The following is a 12,381-nucleotide window of genomic DNA, read 5'->3' as shown; positions in this document are numbered from 1 at the left end:
ACTCTTATTTTTAAATTATAATTAAGCATATAAAAATGGGCTTCAAAGAACAGTTAGTCTTTCTGAAAACACTCTGAGTCAGATCTCCTCTCTTGCCTCACTCAACCCATAATAATTTATCACTTCAGTTATTGTATTTGCTTGCCTAAGGCAAATCTATAAATCAAAATAAAGGATATTTTATTGAGTTTTTATTGTGTATAAGGTTATTTCATATAGAATCTTATTTTAGGGCCGGGGAGGTGGGGGTGGTTCGAAATAATTTGGTCAAACCTCCTTGTGTTTATAAATGAAGAAACAATAATCCAGAAAGATACCTCAGGTCTGGCTTATGGGCATGTGAAGGACACACGAGAGTCGGAACCCAGAACTCGGGGCTCCTGATTTTAATTCACTTTCTTTCCGTGTGACCCACAGAAAGGACCAAAGGCCTGTTGGGGCTGCTTGCATCCTTCCTTTTTTTACTCCCCTTTTTTTATAAGAAAAATCTGAGGAGAGCAGATTATTAGAAGATGAAGGATCTATGGGAGGTGAGAATGCAGTTGGGGCGAGGGGAAAGAAGCGATCTTTTATGTAATAAAAACCAGTTGGTTGTAGCATTTGACAACTCCAGTAGATACACTTGGGCATGAGCATAAGACCAGATATTTTTATTTGTTTAAGAGAGTAAAGTGTATCAGGTATAATGAACAGGCCAGTGAACTGATTCATTAAATGTCAACTATGGAATTTGTAACAAAGGGTAACTTTGACACTCCTAGGTCATTTATGATTCTTTAATTCAGTAAGTCTGCAGCCCTGTGGGTTTTTGAAGGAAAAAAAAAAAAAAAAAAACCCCACCAAAACGCATCCTTCTATTTAGGGACACTGGATGAAATATTTTCAGAAAATGAGATATTTCAGTGGAAATTCTTGCCTAATATGTCACCACTTTGAAAATGATTAAAGAAAATGGGGTCTCCCCCAGCAGAGGCAGGTACTTTGACTTGTCAAACTTAAGTTGGACATTTTCTTAGTTTGGAACTGCCACAAAATGAGCCCTTTCATGTCCTCAATAAGACCAAACCAATGCAATCCATCTGTTCTGCTAAATTATTTCTAGTTCCCTAACCAAAGGCACTGCTTTTTCATGCATTTTATCATGATTTTATGCCCTTTATTATATTTTACAAAAGGTTCTGATTCCTCCAGGGCCAATGAGAACTGATTAGGACACTGGCCTCAATCCAGGCTTTGAACACAGGAGGGGAAGGAATAGAACTGTTTCCTTTTCCCTCTGCTCCTTGGCAGGAAAAAAAAAAAAAGAAAAGAAAAGAATCTATACCGTGTGTGTGCTCTGTGTGTGGGTGGGTGTGGGTAGGCTGTATTTCATCCTGTCACAGTATAACTTTGTTGATCATGTTCAGAACATTCCTTCTCTAATCAGGTTGCATTAACGGGCTTTATTTCAGAAAGACTATTTCTTTAGGAAAGAACCATGGTACGTTGTGTGACTCAATGACATAGTCATTTGAAACGATGTTAGTCAAACTTCAGACCTGAATGGAGACCGGGCTCTGAACTAAATTAGCTCATATTCCTCAGGTGCTTAGCACAGAGTAGGTACTCTGCGCATTAGTTGCTTTCAGGGAAGAAACTGCCTGCATGCAAGTCAGAGAATGAAAACATAGTAACACACACACACCCTCCATTGCAGGGTTTCTTTATTAAGAACATGAAAGAAGAACTAGACACTTTCTTTCCTAGGCCTATATTAGCAAGGTATTTAAGACCTATATTTGGATCTCAAGTGAGATCGCAAGAAATACCCAAATGAATGCCGTCTCTTAAATGCATTGCGTTTCCAAATATACTTAGAATTCTCAAAAATCCTTTTGGTCAGAATCATAGATGACTTGAGATAGACATTCTGCAAACTATCTCTGAGAACGGAAATCAGTATCTCCCTAAATTATGATTATCTGAGCACTTTATCCTATTTTGTGACTCATTATGCTGCTGACTTTTGACTCGAGAGCATCATGAGAGAGAAATGAAGGAATAAAGGGTACACAGGAAATAGAAAATATGGGACGGGATTAAATGAAAATATCTATATTTAAGCATAAACACATAACATAATAAATCACTGATGATAATACCAGAAAATGAGAACTGTTGGAGACCTCAATTGGAAAGGAAAGAAGTGAAATTGACAAATGGAAGACATGTGATACAAGTGAGGTAAGACGGAACTACTCCAGGAGATATATGAGTTTAAGAAAGAAGGAAAGCTGTTGCCATTTCAGAATTTTTAGCTTAGTCATCCTTCCAGTTCCCATAGCAGTGCCCCTATGAGATATAAATCTCAAAACATGCTTTCTCCAGATCCCTTTTCCAGGTAGAAACATTTTTCATATTGAATTGTTTTCTTCACTGTTCTCTTTCTGTAGACATGTACATCCTGTATGTGGGTCTAATTCTCCAGCACTCATTAAGGCAGAGGTAATTGTTAAGAATAAGTATTCCTTATATTTAGTGTGATTTTTTTCTTTAAGAAAATATATTCTATAATAATAAAAAAAGCCAGTGTAAAATACTTCCTGGGAGTCAAGGAAGTGTGGATGGGGGGAATAGAAATCACAGTGAAAACGTATGAACTGTGTTAAATTTTAATAGTGATGGGAGGACTAGAATGGAATTCTCAGAATAAGTAAATGCTAAACGGGCGGGGCCAGAAGCTCTGTCCTTACTGTCGCTTAACAGCTATTACGTAAGGGGATAACTGACATTCAGCAGGCGTCCTCTTCTGATTTATTAGCACTTGCACTGCTGTCAATAATTGAATCTTGTTAGCAGATTTTCATGTGATTGATTATTCAGTCTGAACGCTAGTGGGATTGTAGGAGAATGAGAAAGGAGTTGGGATAAGCATGGACTGACTGTATAGTTGAAAATATATATGACTAGTTTATGAAAACATAAAGAGGCATTTCTTATGAATGGCATTTGACATCATACCAGAAGCAAAACTTCGATTTAGAGCTGAAAAAATATATATAGAAAAGGACATAGGGAAACAATATAGATGAAGCTTTATGATCTCAGTCAAAATGCGGGTCTGATTGTTAGCTATACAACTGACATTGTTTAAGATATAGATAGATGTTTCAGTGTACCAGCATATGAAATATTAGTGGCTGTGGATTTCATAGATTCATAGACATGAGAACTGGAAGCCCTATTATTTCGTGGTGTTCATTATTCTGCCAGACTGAGACTGGTTGCCACAGTCTGGTTTCCAGTACTGTTTTCATTCCAATTTTAGATGACTCAGACCATGGAGTTACCACTGTTTATCTTGGGGGATTTTCCACCAGCTGAAATCGCACAATTTGAATGTTTCCCTTTAATATTGACTTTGAACTTTCTCTTCCTAATTTTATCTCATTACTTGCCATTCTATTTCTTTGGTTATTCTGGTATTCCATAAACGTTTCCAAATGTAATGTTTACCATCAAGCCACCTAGGTCAATGACAGGTTTATTTGTTGATCAGAGCAATGACTGACCAGATGGCCATCACTTAATTTGCTTTAGTTTTCAGCACGTACCTGGGGATAAGTTCTCTAAAGTGTGTTTTCGTGTTTTGAGAAATGTAAATTGGGTATCCAAAAGAGGGAACTTCAATGCTATGACAAAGAAAATTCCATAAGCATTTGTTTGTTTCTGTGGCACATAATGGCACAGTGTCAAGAAGTTTCTGTTTTCTGTCACTCTTGTTACCTTGACCTATTACCTGTCAGGTCTCCCAAGATTCCTCTCTCACTGTTATGTGATTTATTTTCACTGACAAGTGCAGCTCTGCTCTCTACCCAGTAAACCCCAAGAAGTAGCAATATATTGAGGTTTCCTGGCCTGCTCCTTCAGTGAACCAGACATCAACAGCAGCCATAGCCCCTTAAATTAGGGAGCTTGAATAGGGAATTGTCCTGGTCCTAAGAGAGGTGCTGTTGTCACCTGATGTTTCCTTGTCAACTCGTGATTCCATGGTCAGGAACAGGGCAGAAGAACATTCCCTGAACAATTTCTCTTTGAATTTCACTGTACATAGTTCTCTACTAATATATTACTTTACAAGTACTTTGTTGTGATACATATTGTAACTGAAATATTAATATGGTCTAGGTAATTTTAGGAAACACACAGCAGTTTTCAAAAGTAAGGCTAATTAACTTCATACACCAACATGATATTGATTGGGCTCTCAAATGTGCCAACTGAGAAATGTGACTAGAAGAACGCTTTGCATATTGACTGACCAAGGTTTATGTACAGTTTTGTCTAATTTCATGGACCATTCTTAGCTGAAGTGAAAGTCTCTGCCTAGCATGTGTGTAAAAATATTGAATGAGTCTAGAGTGTCTCAAACTATCTCTGGTTAAGTAGCAGGTTTTTAATTTCCCTTCTGTTACAGCCGAATGCTTTTATAAAATACATTAAAATGAAATACTACAAAAGTGAAATAATACTGAAGATGTGATACAGGATATTAGAGTCAACAGGCATAAAAATACTCTGTTAAATTACCATAAAAGGTTCTAAACATTGACTCTGAATTTCTATGCAGACCTCATCACAGACCGTTCATAAACAGTTCCTGGACTCTCACTGATCTCATAGCACACACTTTGAGAAACATTGGTCTAGATAACACTGCTGTGAGGTGCACGCACGTGAAGTGACCAGCGTATTTGTTACAATCAAATATATTAAAATGTATTGGTATTTAAGTCCTTTAAGAAAAAATAAGTGATTTATTTCAACAACTTCTTCAGTTGAGTGTAAAATAAGATTTCAGTGAATTTACTTCTCAGCTAAACAGTAGACCATATTTGTTTCTAAGTTGATACTTTTACAAAGGACTTAACTGTTAGTTTCTTTGGTGTAGATTTCTTTTTTATGCCAGAGGAGAATATGCTTTATGTCAATTGCTCATTTAGAGATAAGCAATCCATTGGTTCTGAACCTTGCGTGCGTTCATTTTTCAAATATTATTATGGTACTTTACTAAGCAAATCAGTGTCACATTCCTACATGATGAAACTCAGCCCATTATTAATCATCTTCAATGTGACTTGGGGCCTTATTTTCTTCTAAATGTTGTCAGTGGAGTACTGTAAGCTTCTGCTGTTTTCTTTCAGCGAATTCAAGGTCGAAAAGCCAGCCTGGAGGAAATACAGCTTGTTCATTCTGAACATCACTCACTGTTGTATGGCACCAACCCCCTGGACGGACAGAAGCTGGACCCCAGGACACTGCTAGGTCTGTATGGGCCTCCATTCTACTGAGAACAGCACATTCCAGCACTGTCATTTGTCAAGGCTAGTGTCAGTTCAGAATACTTGGCAAGCAGTGTGACAACAAATCAGCTTTTCCATCAGCATTGCTCTGTGGAACGAGTCGTTTACAATAGAAGCCAATGTAGATTAAAAAGATCTTGCATTAGAAAAAATAGCCATGCGAGTTCCATGATGTTTTCTTTTAAATGAATCTTTATTGGAATAGCATTTGTTCACCGTGTTTTAGCATACCGGAAGAATTGTAGTATTGAGTATGTTCTCTTACATGTTTAAATTAAAAGAAAAAATGTTTTTACATTATTTATGCAAATTTACCTTCATCTTTTCCATTTGTTTTGTGTTGTTCAGTTCTATTTTTCCCTATGACCTTAAAAGACAAAGGGCATAGAATATCTTATTTTAAGTGAAAACTCCTTATTACTGTGCCTAGCATACTGCATTTTATAGTAAAATTCATTTTAAATTTTAATGTAATCATTTCAATGCAAGCCTTAACTGTGGAATTAAATAGTAAAGTAAATGGCAGAAATAGAAAACTAATAAACATAATTTTGAGTTAATGTGTGATTTTTCAAACCTTTCCCATCAGATTTCAAGGTAAAATAAATGTTGCACAGCTTTATATAAACTTCACACGAGAGAAATAACAGATTTTGGAAAAAGTTCATTAGAAGACCTATTTTAGCTGAAACAAATCTATTATATCAAGTTTATTAATAACTTTTTATAATGGAATAACAATGCATGACATGGCAATGTATGCCAAAAGGATATTTTTTAAAGTATTTTAACTAAGAAAAGGCATTTTAGGACTTACTCTTGTCCCTTTCTTTCAACTAAACCTATTGTGTCAGTTCCATTTCATTGGACTCTCACATAATTCAGATATTATTTCAAAATAATTCTATGTTAACTGGTCCTAAACAATTCAAAAATAAGTACATCACATGTAGTAGGCAGGCTTCTTGGAAATCAATAATAAGGGGAAATTAACAGTTACCCCATATAACGCTTACAATCTGCCTTTTAAAAAGCAATGGCAGGCGTCCCTCAATTTGTGAAGAAAAGGCATATGGGTGAGTGTGTATATGTGCACACGCATGCATGCATGGGGTATAGTGGGAGTCTGGGAAGAAATAGAAAGGGGAACACATAAAGATGACTCCGTTTTAGAAAACGTTATAAAAATTTGAGGATGAAAAACAATCTGTATAGAATTAAATCTATATATTAAATATAAAGGCAAATAAGCCAATATAAACATATATACTCTATTTTCTTTCTGTTGAATCAATCTCTGCACATGCAGATTCTTTGCATAAAGTACTTTGTTTGCTGAGGATACTATTGTGTGTCCCTGAAAGTAAGACCTAGCCGGACAATCAACTCGAATGCGTCTTTTGTAGCAAAAATTAATGTAAGACCCTTATTTTACTATAAGACCGTATAAGACCGGGTCTTACATTAATTTTTGCTCCAAAAGACGCATTAGAGCTGATTGTCCGGCTAGGTCTTATTTTCGGGAAAACACGGTATATAATAAGAGTCCTTATTTTTACATGAATTAATAATCCCACACAGTTTACTCAAAAATAAAGTAAACCAGACATTAACTTTCTGGGTTTGATGAGGTCAGAATACTGACACACTTAAAGATAGGAAACTATGTTCATTTTGATTATTTTTTAATGCAGTTACGAGAAAACAAGTAGCTCACCTCTCCTGCCCGCCCCCCTTTTTTTTTTTACTGTGGTCTCAAACTATAGATCAACCTAGCCATAGGATAAGGTATTTTGGATTTAATTGGGATGAACTTACAGGTAAGTGTCTGAGAGAGGTTCCAAAACCACCGTTATTCCACATTTTAAGAGAAACAAAATATTTGTAAGAGAAATGAAGTTCAAACTTTGACAACTTTGAACTGTTTACTTATGAAACATGGCAATACCACCATTATTAATGAAATTTCACGCTTGAACAAAACGGATTTTCTCAAAATATTCTATATATATATATATATATATATATATTATTTTAAAATTTGATGATTTAAAAATGAATTCCAATGTATAATCTTGGACAATCCTTTCCATGTAGACAATCCTTTTGATACTTCGATGAAAGCACCAAGTACCAATAATTTTTTTTTTTTTTAAGTTTTAATCCAAATGAATTGGCCACTTATCTCATTAGTATTGAGTATTTAACGTGGTATAATATTCATACAATTGATGATTTTACAATTAGGTTTAGACACATGTGGAGTTCCATAGGCATCTCAGGGATCAGTGCAACAGTTTCAATACTGTGTGCAGGCTCCTGTGTAAAGATAAACAAGGATGTGGAGTTGTTAGGTCTTGATGTCAAGCACAAAATTCAACTTTGAAAACGCTTCTGAACTACTTCACTTTCTCATGTGAATCCGGAAACTTAGTGTCTTTTCCTTGATTCTAGTTTTAAGTGCATAATCCCATTCTTTTAACTTTTCATACTTCTTCTATTCTTTATGAAATTTGAATTTTAGGGGCTTGCTTTTTATTTACATCAAAAAACCAGATTGAAGCTGCCATGTATAAATGTATAAAAATTCATTCCCATCAAGATACTTCTCTTTTTCCCTTTCTTTCACTTCTGTAGGTTCCTCTACCTCCCCCATTCCCTTCCAACTCAGATTGGGGGTGGGGGTGTCAGTGGGCGCCCACATTAAATTTAAATTCATTCAATTGTATGAAATTTCCGAGTTTAATTGATAGTACTACTCTTCATAGTTATGTTCTAGAGTTAGGAGGAAGGATTTAAATGAAAGTTTGTTATGACCAGACCTATCAGTCTTTGTATCTTGAAAGGTATCTATAGCTTATAAACTAATTAGATTTGAAAATGGGCACCATTTATCTCTTTAAATACTCTAGACCCTGTAAGGTGACACTTGAAAAACATTCTCTCCAATCATTTCTGGTACGAGGTTTTCCTTAGCATTAATATTCCTGTCGTTCTTACTACCAGTTTTCATTTTCTTGTGACTAGTGAGATCTCACTTCATGGATAAGGCAATATAACATTATTTTTAAAAACCCAGTCAATTCAGCTAATTAAAATTTTTTACACACTACTAAATTTAAATCATTGATTATTTGGCTCTTTTGTATTATGTAAAAATTACTAAATACAATTCTTTAGCAGCATAGCATTTATTTTCTTTATTCTCTTACAGCTTAATTAAAATTTAAAAATCACTGTATTGCATTGTAATATTTATCCCTTTTCACTGACTATGGGTGAAGAGTTCAGACATTAAAATATACAATATTATATATTTTAATTTCACATATGACAAAGGAATACATCCTTGTAAAATATTCAGTAATACAGAAATATCTTTGTTATGATCAACAACTTAGGAAACTGTACCCCTCCCCAAACTATCCGTAAACTTGTTTTTAAGTATCTTTTACTGATGTTACTATTCTAGTTTTAATATGTTTTCTTGACTTGGTTTTTGTTGTTTGACTTCTTATTGTTTCCATGAAGATCCTTATATATAATGATATATCTTATTATTTTGTTTGTACCTAAATTTTCCTTTATCATTTTCCATCTGTTAGCAATTGCATCTGGAAAATCAACTCATACAGTTTATTGTTTTCCAAGTAAACTGTTTTCTATGACATTAAAATCTGTTTAGACTTTTACTGACGTGGCATGTGAATTCCACAACAAACCTGTTTTCTTTTTTCATTATTTCATTGATCATCAGTAGAATAAATGAATTGGGATAGGTGAAATGCAGGTTTGCACCTATTTCTACCACTAATCTCTTGAGAGACCCATATGAGTTGCTTCATCACCATTTGACTATGATATAGAAATGCCAGCTGACTTTCCCTTTAGTTACTTTGTAAGGTAGATTTTAGTCTTAGAGGTTTAGGAGTAGTTATTTTTGTTTTCTCTACTCATGTAGTAGATAATGTAGAAAATAAAAGTGCAGGTAAACAAAATGATTAAAAATTCCATGAAATATCAATTCTAAGAGACAATCACAAGTAAGATTTTGGCATATATTTTAAAGAAGATATTTATATTTATATTTACATAGAACTCCAAATAGTGGTATCCTCTTTGTAGTGTGTTGTGACCTGTTTGTTTAAAAAATTGTGAATATTTGAGAGGCTTATAGTATATTTGCCTTTAGCTATATCTGAAGTAGAAATTAAAAATAAATTTATATATTTGAATAGACATGTTAATATTTGAAATGCTTAAAAAATGACAATATATTTCATGAATCTTGTAGGTCAATACATCACATTAGAGGATTACACAGTGAATAACTGAGTTATTCATAATAAATTACAAATATAAAAGATTATAATATACAATGTTAGGGCAGTTAAAACAAATCTCCAGACTCAAATTTCATAGGTATTTGTTCATGTAGGGCAATGGACTCTACATGTAATAATACTTTCATTCATTTGCTTTGAGCTCTTACCTGTCTGAAATTTGATCAGTTTCCTCCTGAGTTAAATGATAAATACCATGTGACATAATATATGTTAATAAACACTTATCGAAAAACTATAAATTAGTTTTTAGAAATAGTAATATTTAAAATGTAAAAAATGATATATTCCCAATTTATATATTTTTTCATGTTTTCTTATTGTGTAGGTGATGCCTCTCAAAAGTTTTTTTCTTCATTACCCTGTGGTGGACTTGGGGTAAGTATGAGTTTGTTTACTGCTTTTAAACAATAACTTTTTAAATAATTTGCTTGTTAACTGCTTTTAAACAATAACTTTTTAAAAAATATCTCCTTTGATTTATCTATTCAATTATGTGTAAAGTTGTTTCTCAGTAAAAGTTATACTAGACTTCAGGATTGGCTACATAATTTGTAGGGCTCAATGCCAAATGAAAACTCAGATCCACTTGTTCAAAACTGAAGAATTTCAAGATGGTGACAATAGTGAATTAAACCAAGTATGGGGCATATCTAACTGTAGGGTGCTGTGTGACTGCACAGTTCACATGTTCACAAAGCTGGCTTTGCTAGATATTTATATAGCTGGAGAAAAGGTAATATGAGAGGGTTTAATACAGTGTTGTAGCAGAATTCAATTTTCAGTAGAGTCACACTGAGTATGCACATACATTATATTCCTGATGAAAACGGCATAAACTTCACCAAGCGCTTTGCATTGTGGGATGTTTTGTTTGTGAACCCCTTGGGGCCATTTTGTCTTCGATAATTAACAAAGCCTTTTTGACCCGGGATATTTATACCACATTGCAAGGACAAATTTGTTCAAATCCAGCGACATACGAAGAAAAATGTCTACATTTTTGTGGATCATTAGAACATACCCTATAGCCTGCAATCTATTTAAAGTTAACCCTTACCAGTAATAAACCGTCATCCTGTAGAACTAAGTGCTAACTCATGTTAGGACAGCATAATTCTAGATCAGGTTTCCAAGTACTAAGGAATTTAAGTCAATTAGGTTTCTTGGATATTGAAGGGAAAAAACAAAACTGGTCCTTTGTATGTCATGTTTTAGGCAATATTTTGCTATAACTAAAGTTTACACGGGGAATTCCCATATATTTTCAGCTAATTCTTTCATTGTATTGATGTTAGATTGATCAGGAATAGACCTTCTATTCCTTTACCTGTGATTCTGCCCTCTAGAACTAGGAATGGCAACTACAACCGATATGTCTGGACTTGACAGTTTGCCAGCATACAACAGAGGTTCATAACAACTTGGTAACATAATCATTATTTTTAACAGCATTTTGCAGGTGAGAACCCTGCAAAATAACCTCAGAGAAGTGAGGTTATTTTCCTGAAGTCACACAGTGAAGGGTGAAAGGCTGAAAGTGTGAGGATGACGTGTGTGTCCGTGTGGAGGAGTTCCAAAAGAGCATTTCAGGTCCTTCCATGGCTTTCAGCTGCAGCAGGCTAACCACAGTCCCTGGAGTCTAGCAGTGTAGCCACGTGGCTAATGTAGTGTGGTCCCCTGTGTGGAAGCTTGCCAGTGAGCTTTGCTTTTTGACCCCCATCACAGGACAATCACCACTCCCACATTAAGCCTTGCTATTTTTTAGCAAACGTCCCGTGAAGCCAGGAACTTACAAAATCATTCTAGAAAGCAGAGGACAAACTGACTTTTTTAAATGGGTTTCACTGGATTTGAACTTATTTTCTAACATCCCAAGTGGCCATTTTAAGAGAATGGCTGATTACCTGCAAATGAAGCAAAGAATAAAACAAAGCTAAGAATTACTTAGTGGATATGATGATGGGGAGGAAATCAAAACTGTTGAAAGAGTGGTGGTCATCAAACCCCCACTCAAACAAGTCCATTGACTTCATGACCCAGAGTTGGAATGAGGACAGCTCCCTAGGACCCACCTCCCAAGTCTGAACGGGGCTGTGCCTATAACTCACTATGTTTTGAACACAAAGTAACAATACTCAACTGTTCTACTTCTGTACCAAGGTAATTTGTTATCTTTAGCCAGAACTGTTCTAGTAACCTCTCAGTAGGACCCAATGAATGGTGAATGCTACTTCTGGCATAGAGTGTCATAGAGTAAGTCCTTAATAGCGTCCTCAAACAGTGACCTAATCCTGATGGTGACAGCAGTGGTGGTGGATAAATCTAGTTTGGGCAAGCAGAGGCAAGAGGAGGAAGACTGGATTAGCTTGACTCCATTAATGCTGGAAAGGGCTGGAGAGAGGCAACTCTCTTTATCAAATTGGCCTATAGGTCTTCTGATGGTGTTCATGTAGGTCTAGGTGAGTATGAGAGAGAGAGAGAGAGAGAGAGAGAGAGAGAGAGAGAGAGAGAGAGAGAGAGAGAGAGAGAATACATGCTTGTCCTTGACACTCTAGAGAATTAGTTTGATTCACTCCTTTTTTTTCAGGAACCAAATTGTATTCTTAGATATTAAGGTACCATCTTGCCCCCGAAGATCTTTGGCTTTGATTTAAGTCCTAAGAGACACTCTGGGTCCTCTAGATTTGTACTAG

General features: G+C 35.2%; 1 protein-coding gene across 1 annotated transcript in view; it reads left to right on the top strand.

The window, feature by feature from the left end:
- HDAC9 (histone deacetylase 9) overlaps positions 1 to 12,381 on the top strand; it is a 664,661-nt gene that overhangs the window by 423,449 nt on the left and 228,831 nt on the right. Inside the window, exons 16-17 of the mRNA XM_033088745.1 lie at positions 5,184 to 5,304; positions 10,014 to 10,063. Of these exons, the coding sequence (XP_032944636.1) occupies positions 5,184 to 5,304; positions 10,014 to 10,063 (171 nt within the window). The remainder of the gene's footprint in view (positions 1 to 5,183; positions 5,305 to 10,013; positions 10,064 to 12,381) is intronic.

This window comes from Rhinolophus ferrumequinum, chromosome 20, assembly GCF_004115265.2.
Source record: "Rhinolophus ferrumequinum isolate MPI-CBG mRhiFer1 chromosome 20, mRhiFer1_v1.p, whole genome shotgun sequence".
Lineage (NCBI taxonomy): Eukaryota > Metazoa > Chordata > Mammalia > Chiroptera > Rhinolophidae > Rhinolophus > Rhinolophus ferrumequinum.
This window is presented reverse-complemented; position numbering and strand designations above follow the sequence as displayed.